The sequence below is a fragment of the Oncorhynchus mykiss genome, chromosome 1, assembly GCF_013265735.2.
Source record: "Oncorhynchus mykiss isolate Arlee chromosome 1, USDA_OmykA_1.1, whole genome shotgun sequence".
NCBI classification, from domain to species: domain Eukaryota; kingdom Metazoa; phylum Chordata; class Actinopteri; order Salmoniformes; family Salmonidae; genus Oncorhynchus; species Oncorhynchus mykiss.
Genome location: NC_048565.1, coordinates 88,243,697 through 88,256,196, shown reverse-complemented (window position 1 = coordinate 88,256,196; position 12,500 = coordinate 88,243,697). Strand labels below are relative to the sequence as shown.

Here is a 12,500-nt window from a genome sequence, read left to right as displayed (position 1 = left end):
TCTGTCTTACATGGTGTTGTGTTGTTGGTACCCTGATGGTTCTGTTCTGACTTACATGGTGTTGTTGGTACCCTGATGGTTCTGTTCTGTCTTACATGGTGTTGTGTTGTTGGTACCCTGATGGTTCTGTTCTGTCTTAGATGATGTTGTGTTTTTGGTACCCTGATGGTTCTGTTCTGACTTACATGGTGTTGTGTTGTTGGTACCCTGATGGTTCTGTTCTGACTTACATAGTGTTGTGTTGTTGGTACCCTGCATGGTAATCAGGTAGACTAAACTGTATGGAGGGCAGATAGCCTGTATTCTGTTCATTTCTACTGGCTAGTCTATATGGCCATCAGTCTATCACCCCAAATGACTTCACGACACCATTCAATTCAGTCATTCTTTACAATTTCCTCTACTCTCCCTCCCCCACCTCCTACCCGTCCTCCCCTCCTCCTCCTCCTCCTCCTCCTCCTCTGTCCTGTGTAGTTATTGAGAGGAGGCTGGGCTGGTGTTGTGTCAGGTTACCATACAGTATACGGCTGGGCCCTCAATGAAGTCTCTATTTCTATCAATGAAGTCTCTCTATTTCTATCAATGAAGTCTCTCTATTTCTCTCAATGAAGTCTCTATTTCTCTCAATGAAGTCTGTCCTTCCCTCTCTCTCTCACAATGAAGTCTCTATTTCTCTCATAATGAAGTCTCTCTCTCTCTCTCTCTCTCTCATAATGAAGTCTCTCTATTTCTCTCAATGAAGTCTCTCTATTTCTCTCAATGAAGTCTCTCTATTTCTCTCAATGAATTCTGTCTCTCCCTCTCTCTCATAATGAAGTCTCTCTATTTCTCTCAATGAATTCTGTCTCTCCCTCTCTCAATGAAGTCTCTCTCTCTCTCATAATGAAGTCTCTCTCTCTCTCATAATGAAGTCTCTATTTCTCTCAATGAAGTCTCTCTATTTCTCTCAATGAAGTCTCTCTCCCTCTCTCTCTCCCAATGACGTCTCTCTCTCTCTCAATGAAGTCTCTCTCTCTCTCAATGAAGTCTCTCTCTCTCTCAATGAAGTCTTTCTCTGTCTCCCTCTGTGTCTCTCTCTCTCTCTGAAGTCTCTCTCTCTCAATGAAGTCTCTCTCTCTGTGTCTCTCTCTCTCTCTCTCAATTCAGTCTCTCTCTCCCAATGAAGTCTCTCTCTCTCTCAATGAAGTCTCTCTCTCTCTCTCTCTCTCTCAATGAAGTCTCTCTCTCTCTCTCTCTCTCTCTCTCTCTCTCTCTCTCAATGAAGTCTCTCTCTCTCTCTCTCTCAATGAAGTCTCTCTCTCCCAATGAAGTCTCTCTCTCCCAATGAAGTCTCTCTCTCTCAATGAAGTCTCTCTCTCTCAATGAAGTCTCTCTCCCAATGAAGTCTCTCTCTCTCTCTCTCTCTCTCTCAATGAAGTCTCTCTCTCTCTCTCTCTCTCAATGAAGTCTCTCTCTCTAAATGAAGTCTCTCTCTCTCTTTCTCTCAATGAAGTCTCTCTCTCTCTCTCTCTGTTGTATTTAGAAGACTAGTACTATTGATTAGTTGTATTTAGAAGCCTAGTACTATTGATTAGTTGTATTTAGAACCCTAGTACTATTGATTAGTTGTATTTAGAACCCTAGTACTATTGATTAGTTGTATTTAGAACCCTAGTACTATTGATTAGTTGTATTTAGAAGCCCAGTACTATTGATTACTTGTATTTAGAAGCCCAGTACTATTGATTAGTTGTATTTAGCAGCCTAGTACTATTGATTAGTTGTATTTAGAACCCCAGTACTATTGATTAGTTGTATATGATGGAAGATGATGTACAACCCCAGTACTATTGATTAGTTGTATTTACAACCCCAGTACTATTGATAAGTTGTATTTAGAACCCTAGTACTATTGATTAGTTGTATTTAGAACCCCAGTACTATTGATTAGTTGTATTTAGAAGCCCAGTACTATTGATTAGTTGTATTTAGAACGCTAGTACTATTGATTAGTTGTATTTAGAACCCTAGTACTATTGATTAGTTGTATTTAGAACCCTAGTACTATTGATTAGTTGTATTTAGAACCCTAGTACTATTGATTAGGTGTATTTAGAACCCCAGTACTATTGATTAGTTGTATTTAGAAGTCCAGTACTATTGATTAGTTGTATTTAGAAGTCCAGTACTATTGATTAGTTGTATTTAGAACCCTAGTACTATTGATTAGTTGTATTTAGAACCCCAGTACTATTGATTAGTTGTATTTAGAACCCCAGTACTATTGATTAGTTGAATTTAGAACCCCAGTGCTATTGATTAGTTGTATTTGGAACCCCAGTACTATTGATTAGTTGTATTTAGAACCCCAGTGCCATTGATTATTTGTATTTAGAACCCCAGTGCTATTGATTAGTTGTATTTAGAACCCCAGTGCTATTGATCAGTTGTATTTAGAAGCCCAGTACTATTGATTAGTTGTATTTAGAAGCCTAGTACTATTGATTAGTTGTATTTACAACCCCAGTACTATTAATTAGTTGTATTTAGAAGCCTAGTACTATTGATTAGTTGTATTTAGAAGCCTAGTACTATTGATTAGTTGTATATGATGGAAGGTGATGTACAACCCTCAGGTTCAACTTGCCTTAAGATTCGGCTGCAATGTGAAACACACCCTCCCTCAGTCTATCATCACTAGAGTGAGAATCCAGGAGCATAACATGGTTAACCTGAAGGAACTGTGATGATGAATAATTCTGACTCATAATGGTGTTGATGGTCCCTCTCCCTCCCTCTCCAGTGACAGCTACATGGTTAACCTGAAGGAAATGTGATGATGAATAATTCTGACTCATAATGGTGTTGATGGTCCCTCTCCCTCCCTCTCCAGTGACAGCTACATGGTTAACCTGAAGGAACTGTGATGATGAATAATTCTGACTCATAATGGTGTTGATGGTCCCTCTCCCTCCCTCTCCAGTGACAGCTACATGGTTAACCTGAAGGAACTGTGATGATGAATAATTCTGACTCATAATGGTGTTGATGGTCCCTCTCCCTCCCTCTCCAGTGACAGCTACATGGTTAACCTGAAGGAACTGTGATGATGAATAATTCTGACTCATAATGGTGTTGATGGTCCCTCTCCCTCCCTCTCCAGTGACAGCTACATGGTTAACCTGAAGGAACTGTGATGATGAATAATTCTGACTCATAATGGTGTTGATGGTCCCTCTCCCTCCCTCTCCAGTGACAGCTACATGGTTAACCTGAAGGAACTGTGATGATGAATAATTCTGACTCATAATGGTGTTGATGGTCCCTCTCCCTCCCTCTCCAGTGACAGCTACATGGTGTGTGTAAACGCCGTGGTGATGATGAGGGATGATTCCAGTGGAGGCTGGTTGGTCCAGGACGGGGGGGCTCTGAGTAGAGTGGGAGTCTGCAGGGTCCTGCTCCCCGAGCTGGGGCTGGGACTCGCCCCCCTGGGTCGCTCCCACTTCCTCATCCATGGAGAACGTCTACGGGACAAACAGGTGAGGGACAAACAGGTGAGGGACAAACAGGTGAGGGACAAACAGGTGAGGGACAAACAGGTGATGGACAAACTCATGTGAGCATCAGACACACAAACACACACCAAATATATACACACACACACACACACACACACACACACAATAGGTTTTATTACAAAGTCTTCTGTAGTCAACATGCTGTCACTATGACAACTAGTACAGTTCAATATAGTCTGGTCTTCTGTAGTCAACATGCTGTCACTATGACAACTAGTACAGTACAATATAGTCTAGCCTTCTGTAGTCAACATGCTGTCACTATGACAACTAGTACAGTACAATATAGTCTAGTCTTCTGTAGTCAACATGCTGTCACTATGACAACTAGTACAGTACAATATAGTCTAGTCTTCTGTAGTCAACATGCTGTCACTATGACAACTAGTACAGTACAATATAGTCTAGCCTTCTGTAGTCAACATGCTGTCACTATGACAACTAGTACAGTACAATATAGTCTAGTCTTCTGTAGTCAACATGCTGTCACCATGACAACTAGTACAGTACAATATAGTCTAGTCTTCTGTAGTCAACATGCTGTCACTATGACAACTAGTACAGTTCAATATAGTCTAGTCTTCTGTAGTCAACATGCTGTCACTATGACAACTAGTACAGTACAATATAGTCTAGCCTTCTGTAGTCAACATGCTGTCACTATGACAACTAGTACAGTACAATATAGTCTAGTCTTCTGTAGTCAACATGCTGTCACTATGACAACTAGTACAGTACAATATAGTCTAGTCTTCTGTAGTCAACATGCTGTCACCATGACAACTAGTACAGTTCAATATAGTCTAGTCTTCTGTAGTCAACATGCTGTCACTATGACAACTAGTACAGTACAATATAGTCTAGTCTTCTGTGGTCAACATGCTGTCACTATGACAACTAGTACAGTACAATATAGTCTAGTCTTCTGTAGTCAACATGCTGTCACTATGACAACTAGTACAGTACAATATAGTCTAGTCTTCTGTAGTCAACATGCTGTCACTATGACAACTAGTACAGTACAATATAGTCTGGCCTTCTGTAGTCAACATGCTGTCACTATGACAACTAGTACAGTTCAATATAGTCTAGTCTTCTGTAGTCAACATGCTGTCACTATGACAACTAGTACAGTACAATATAGTCTAGTCTTCTGTAGTCAACATGCTGTCACTATGACAACTAGTACAGTACAATATAGTCTAGTCTTCTGTAGTCAACATGCTGTCACTATGACAACTAGTACAGTTCAATATAGTCTAGTCTTCTGTAGTCAACATGCTGTCACTATGACAACTAGTACAGTACAATATAGTCTAGTCTTCTGTAGTCAACATGCTGTCACTATGACAACTAGTACAGTACAATATAGTCTAGTCTTCTGTAGTCAACATGCTGTCACTATGACAACTAGTACAGTTCAATATAGTCTAGTCTTCTGTAGTCAACATGCTGTCACCATGACAACTAGTACAGTACAATATAGTCTGGTCTTCTGTAGTCAACATGCTGTCACTATGACAACTAGTACAGTACAATATAGTCTAGTCTTCTGTAGTCAACATGCTGTCACTATGACAACTAGTACAGTACAATATAGTCTAGTCTTCTGTAGTCATTATGCTGTCACCATGACAACTAGTACAGTACAATATAGTCTAGTCTTCTGTAGTCAACATGCTGTCACTATGACAACTAGTACGGTACAATATAGTCTAGTCTTCTGTAGTCAACATGCTGTCACCATGACAACTAGTACAGTTCAATATAGTCTAGTCTTCTGTAGTCAACATGCTGTCACTATGACAACTAGTACAGTACAATATAGTCTAGCCTTCTGTAGTCAACATGCTGTCACTATGACAACTAGTACAGTACAATATAGTCTAGCCTTCTGTAGTCAACATGCTGTCACTATGACAACTAGTACAGTACAATATAGTCTAGCCTTCTGTAGTCAACATGCTGTCAATATGACAACTAGTACAGTACAATATAGTCTAGTCTTCTGTAGTCAACATGCTGTCACCATGACAACTAGTACAGTTCAATATAGTCTAGTCTTCTGTAGTCAACATGCTGTCACTATGACAACTAGTACGGTACAATATAGTCTGGCCTTCTGTAGTCAACATGCTGTCACCATGACAACTAGTACAGTACAATATAGTCTAGTCTTCTGTAGTCAACATGATGTCACTATGACAACTAGTACAGTACAATATAGTCTAGTCTTCTGTAGTCAACATGCTGTCACTATGACAACTAGTACGGTACAATATAGTCTGGCCTTCTGTAGTCAACATGCTGTCACCATGACAACTAGTACAGTACAATATAGTCTAGTCTTCTGTAGTCAACATGCTGTCACTATGACAACTAGTACAGTTCAATATAGTCTAGTCTTCTGTAGTCATTATGCTGTCACCATGACAACTAGTACAGTACAATATAGTCTAGTCTTCTGTAGTCAACATGCTGTCACTATGACAACTAGTACAGTACAATATAGTCTAGTCTTCTGTAGTCAACATGCTGTCACTATGACAACTAGTACAGTTCAATATAGTCTAGTCTTCTGTAGTCAACATGCTGTCACTATGACAACTAGTACAGTTCAATATAGTCTAGTCTTCTGTAGTCAACATGCTGTCACTATGACAACTAGTACAGTACAATATAGTCTAGTCTTCTGTAGTCAACATGCTGTCACTATGACAACTAGTACAGTACAATATAGTCTAGTCTTCTGTAGTCATTATGCTGTCACCATGACAACTAGTACAGTACAATATAGTCTAGTCTTCTGTAGTCAACATGCTGTCACTATGACAACTAGTACAGTACAATATAGTCTAGTCTTCTGTAGTCAACATGCTGTCACTATGACAACTAGTACAGTACAATATAGTCTAGCCTTCTGTAGTCAACATGCTGTCACTATGACAACTAGTACAGTACAATATAGTCTAGCCTTCTGTAGTCAACATGCTGTCACTATGACAACTAGTACAGTTCAATATAGTCTAGTCTTCTGTAGTCAACATGCTGTCACTATGACAACTAGTACAGTTCAATATAGTCTAGTCTTCTGTAGTCAACATGCTGTCACTATGACAACTAGTACAGTTCAATATAGTCTAGTCTTCTGTAGTCATTATGCTGTCACCATGACAACTAGTACAGTACAATATAGTCTAGTCTTCTGTAGTCAACATGCTGTCACTATGACAACTAGTACAGTACAATATAGTCTAGTCTTCTGTAGTCAACATGCTGTCACTATGACAACTAGTACAGTACAATATAGTCTAGTCTTCTGTAGTCAACATGATGTCACTATGACAACTAGTACAGTACAATATAGTCTAGTCTTCTGTAGTCAACATGCTGTCACCATGACAACTAGTATAGTACAATATAGTCTGGTCTTCTGTAGTCAACATGCTGTCACTATGACAACTAGTACAGTACAATATAGTCTAGTCTTCTGTAGTCAACATGCTGTCACTATGACAACTAGTACAGTACAATATAGTCTAGTCTTCTGTAGTCAACATGCTGTCACTATGACAACTAGTACAGTACAATATAGTCTAGTCTTCTGTAGTCAACATGCTGTCACTATGACAACTAGTACAGTACAATATAGTCTAGTCTTCTGTAGTCAACATGCTGTCACTATGACAACTAGTACAGTACAATATAGTCTAGTCTTCTGTAGTCAACATGCTGTCACTATGACAACTAGTACAGTACAATATAGTCTAGTCTTCTGTAGTCAACATGATGTCACTATGACAACTAGTACAGTACAATATAGTCTAGTCTTCTGTAGTCAACATGCTGTCACTATGACAACTAGTACAGTACAATATAGTCTGGCCTTCTGTAGTCAACATGCTGTCACTATGACAACTAGTACAGTACAATATAGTCTAGTCTTCTGTAGTCAACATGCTGTCACTATGACAACTAGTACAGTACAATATAGTCTAGTCTTCTGTAGTCAACATGCTGTCACTATGACAACTAGTACAGTTCAATATAGTCTAGTCTTCTGTAGTCAACATGCTGTCACTATGACAACTAGTACAGTACAATATAGTCTAGTCTTCTGTAGTCAACATGCTGTCACTATGACAACTAGTACAGTTCAATATAGTCTAGTCTTCTGTAGTCAACATGCTGTCACTATGACAACTAGTACAGTACAATATAGTCTAGTCTTCTGTAGTCAACATGCTGTCACTATGACAACTAGTACAGTACAATATAGTCTAGCCTTCTGTAGTCAACATGCTGTCACTATGACAACTAGTACAGTACAATATAGTCTGGTCTTCTGTAGTCAACATGCTGTCACTATGACAACTAGTACAGTACAATATAGTCTAGTCTTCTGTAGTCAACATGCTGTCACTATGACAACTAGTACAGTACAATATAGTCTAGTCTTCTGTAGTCAACATGCTGTCACTATGACAACTAGTACAGTACAATATAGTCTAGTCTTCTGTAGTCAACATGCTGTCACTATGACAACTAGTACAGTACAATATAGTCTAGTCTTCTGTAGTCAACATGCTGTCCTTATGACAACTAGTACAGTACAATATAGTCTAGCCTTCTGTAGTCAACATGCTGTCACTATGACAACTAGTACAGTACAATATAGTCTGGTCTTCTGTAGTCAACATGATGTCACTATGACAACTAGTACAGTACAATATAGTCTAGTCTTCTGTAGTCAACATGCTGTCACCATGACAACTAGTATAGTACAAGATAGTGTTAAATTGGACTCATTGTTCTGGTCTCGTCTCGACTGAAGTTGGTCTCCAATACAACACTGCTAAATAATTATCATGATGATTGATTGACAGGTTGATTGATTGATTGACTGACTGATTGAATTACGTGTCTGTTGTGTGATTACTCAGGTGATCCTGGAGTGTGCTCTGAGGAAGAACCTTGTGTACACCAAGGCCACGCCCACCTTCCACCATTGGATGGTGGAGGACAGGAGGTGTGGCCTGACGTTCCAGAGGCCTGCTGATGCTCGGGCCTTCGACAGGGGCGTACGGAAAGCCATTGAGGCCATGGCAGAAGGTGGGGGGAAACTCTGGAATGGTCTGACATGGGCCTTTTTAAAGGAGTAGCATGCTAGGTGCTACGATGGTAAAGTCTGCCGTTGTGCTCTAGAGCAAGTCACTTCACCATAATTGCTCCAGAGGTACTGGGCAATGGTGACTCTGGCCGTGACTCCAACCTCTGAGGAGATCTCAGGGGGAGTTGGAACATGCAAGAGACACATCTCCAATTCACACATGTTGTATATTCATATTTTTTATTTGTCCTTTTATTTAACTAGGCAAGTCAGTTAAGAACAAATTCTTATTTTCAATGACGGCCTAGGAACAGTGGGTTAACTGCCTTGTTCAGGGGCAGAATGACAGATTTGTACCTTGTCAGCTCGGGGATTCAATCTAACAACCTTTCAGTTACTGGTCCAACTCTCTAACCACTAGGCTACCTGCCGCCCCTAATATACATTTGTACGTGTGAAATATGACAAATATAAGCATCCGTCAAATGTTTATTATGAATTAAAGTGTAACAATGCGATTGAAAAGTCTATACCTGAAAATAGTGCACATTTAGTTAGTTAATTTTGGCACTCTTTGCTCCCCGTAGGCTCCACGACGTCCTCCTCAACACTCCAGAACGAGGCAGAACTGGGCGACGATGATGTGTTCACCGTAAGCACAACCTGTCTCATTTAGATGTTTAACTGTCAGAGATGATGTGTTCACCGTAAACACGACTTGTCTCATTTAGATGTTTTAACTGTGTCAGAGATGATGTGTTCACCGTAAACACGACCTGTCTCATTTAGATGTTTAACTGTCAGAGATGATGTGTTCACCGTAAGCACAACCTGTCTCATTTAGATGTTTAACTGTCAGAGATGATGTGTTCACCGTAAACACGACCTGTCTCATTTAGATGTTTAACTGTCAGAGATGATGTGTTCACCGTAAGCACAACCTGTCTCATTTAGATGTTTAACTGTCAGAGATGATGTGTTCACCGTAAACACGACCTGTCTCATTTAGATGTTTTAACTGTCAGAGATGATGTGTTCACCGTAAACACGACCTGTCTCATTTAGATGTTTAACTGTGTCAGAGATGATGTGTTCACCGTAAACACGACCTGTCTCATTTAGATGTTTAACTGTGTCAGAGATGATGTGTTCACCGTAAACACGACCTGTCTCATTTAGATGTTTAACTGTCAGAGATGATGTGTTCACCGTAAACACGACTTGTCTCATTTAGATGTTTAACTGTCAGAGATGATGTGTTCACCGTAAACACGACTTGTCTCATTTAGATGTTTAACTGTCAGAGATGATGTGTTCACCGTAAACACGACCTGTCTCATTTAGATGTTTTAACTGTCAGAGATGATGTGTTCACCGTAAACACGACCTGTCTCATTTAGATGTTTAACTGTGTCAGAGATGATGTGTTCACCGTAAACACGACCTGTCTCATTTAGATGTTTAACTGTCAGAGATGATGTGTTCACCGTAAACACGACCTGTCTCATTTAGATGTTTAACTGTCAGAGATGATGTGTTCACCGTAAACACGACCTGTCTCATTTAGATGTTTAACTGTCAGAGATGATGTGTTCACCGTAAACACGACCTGTCTCATTTAGATGTTTAACTGTCAGAGATGATGTGTTCACCGTAAACACGACCTGTCTCATTTAGATGTTTAACTGTGTCAGAGATGATGTGTCCACCGTAAACACGACCTGTCTCATTTAGATGTTTTAACTGTGTCAGAGATGATGTGTTCACCGTAAACACGACCTGTCTCATTTAGATGTTTAACTGTCAGAGATGATGTGTTCACCGTAAACACGACTTGTCTCATTTATATGTTTAACTGTCAGAGATGATGTGTTCACCGTAAACACGACTTGTCTCATTTCTATGTTTAACTGTCAGAGATGATGTGTTCACCGTAAACACGACTTGTCTCATTTAGATGTTTTAACTGTCAGAGATGATGTGTTCACCGTAAGTACGACCTGTCTCATTTAGATGTTTAACTGTCAGAGATGATGTGTTCACCGTAAACACGACCTGTCTCATTTAGATGTTTAACTGTCAGAGATGATGTGTTCACCGTAAACACGACCTGTCTCATTTAGATGTTTTAACTGTCAGAGATGATGTGTTCACCGTAAACACGACTTGTCTCATTTAGATGTTTAACTGTCAGAGATGATGTGTTCACCGTAAGCACAACCTGTCTCATTTAGATGTTTAACTGTCAGAGATGATGTGTTCACCGTAAACACGACCTGTCTCATTTAGATGTTTAACTGTCAGAGATGATGTGTTCACCATAAACACGACTTGTCTCATTTAGATGTTTAACTGTCAGAGATGATGTGTTCACCGTAAACACAACCTGTCTCATTTAGATGTTTTAACTGTCAGAGATGATGTGTTCACCATAAACACGACCTGTCTCATTTAGATGTTTTAACTGTCAGAGATGATGTGTTCACCATAAACACGACCTGTCTCATTTAGATGTTTTAACTGTCAGAGATGATGTGTTCACCGTAAACACGACCTGTCTCATTTAGATGTTTAACTGTGTCAGAGATGATGTGTTCACCGTAAACACGACCTGTCTCATTTAGATGTTTAACTGTCAGAGATGATGTGTTCACCGTAAACACGACCTGTCTCATTTAGATGTTTAACTGTCAGAGATGATGTGTTCACCGTAAGCACAACCTGTCTCATTTAGATGTTTAACTGTCAGAGATGATGTGTTCACCGTAAACACGACCTGTCTCATTTAGATGTTTAACTGTGTCAGAGATGATGTGTTCACCGTAAACACGACCTGTCTCATTTAGATGTTTAACTGTCAGAGATGATGTGTTCACCATAAACACGACTTGTCTCATTTAGATGTTTTAACTGTCAGAGATGATGTGTTCACCGTAAGTACGACCTGTCTCATTTAGATGTTTAACTGTCAGAGATGATGTGTTCACCGTAAACACGACCTGTCTCATTTAGATGTTTAACTGTCAGAGATGATGTGTTCATCATAAACACGACCTGTCTCATTTAGATGTTTAACTGTCAGAGATGATGTGTTCACCATAAACACGACCTGTCTCATTTAGATGTTTAACTGTCAGAGATGATGTGTTCACCATAAACACGACCTGTCTCATTTAGATGTTTAACTGTCAGAGATGATGTGTTCACCATAAACACGACCTGTCTCATTTAGATGTTTTAACTGTCAGAGATGATGTGTTCACCGTAAACACGACCTGTCTCATTTAGATGTTTTAACTGTCAGAGATGTGGTTATAGTGATGACCATCATTACATTACATAAGCCCAGCCCAAAGCCCTGATCTATCATAGGTCACTCATTAAAGCACCACTGTTACCTGTCTACCCCCCACTGCTTCCCACTACACCCTCTGTTACGGGTCTGTGTTGTGTGTGTGTGTGTGTTACCTACACCATCCTCCTGTAGCGTGACACTGGGAGCAGCAGGCAGGGTCAAAAGGTCACTTCCTGTTAGCCCCCCCCCCCCCCCCCCCCCCCCACCACTCACCACAATCAAACTAACGTTGGCAGCTGCATCTAAGCTTTGTGACATTGTGATTTACCAGCAGTCAGAGAGAGAGATGGGGGGGGGGGGGGTAGAGGATGTGGCTCATCTTGACTTCAACTGTCTGTTAGAGCTAGATGAATGGTCTGAGTTTACACACACACACCTCTGCACAGGCTGAGGCTCCTGTTGACCACCTCTCCTAAAGTTATCAGCAGTGGCCCGGTGTGTTGCGAGGTGGGTGGTGGCGTGTCAGACAGGATGTACT

The 12,500-nt window shown here is 40.2% G+C and overlaps 1 protein-coding gene across 2 annotated transcripts in view; it reads left to right on the top strand.

Moving 5' to 3' along the window:
* Positions 1-12,500, top strand: part of LOC118936686 (sprouty-related, EVH1 domain-containing protein 2-like) — a 34,400-nt gene that overhangs the window by 14,784 nt on the left and 7,116 nt on the right. The window contains exons 2-4 of one of the 2 annotated variants that reach the window (XM_036988175.1): positions 3,323-3,533; positions 8,501-8,669; positions 9,255-9,319. In XM_036988175.1, coding sequence (XP_036844070.1) covers positions 3,323-3,533; positions 8,501-8,669; positions 9,255-9,319 — 445 coding nt within the window. The remainder of the gene's footprint in view (positions 1-3,322; positions 3,534-8,500; positions 8,670-9,254; positions 9,320-12,500) is intronic. The other variant, XM_036988180.1, reaches the window with a different exon arrangement.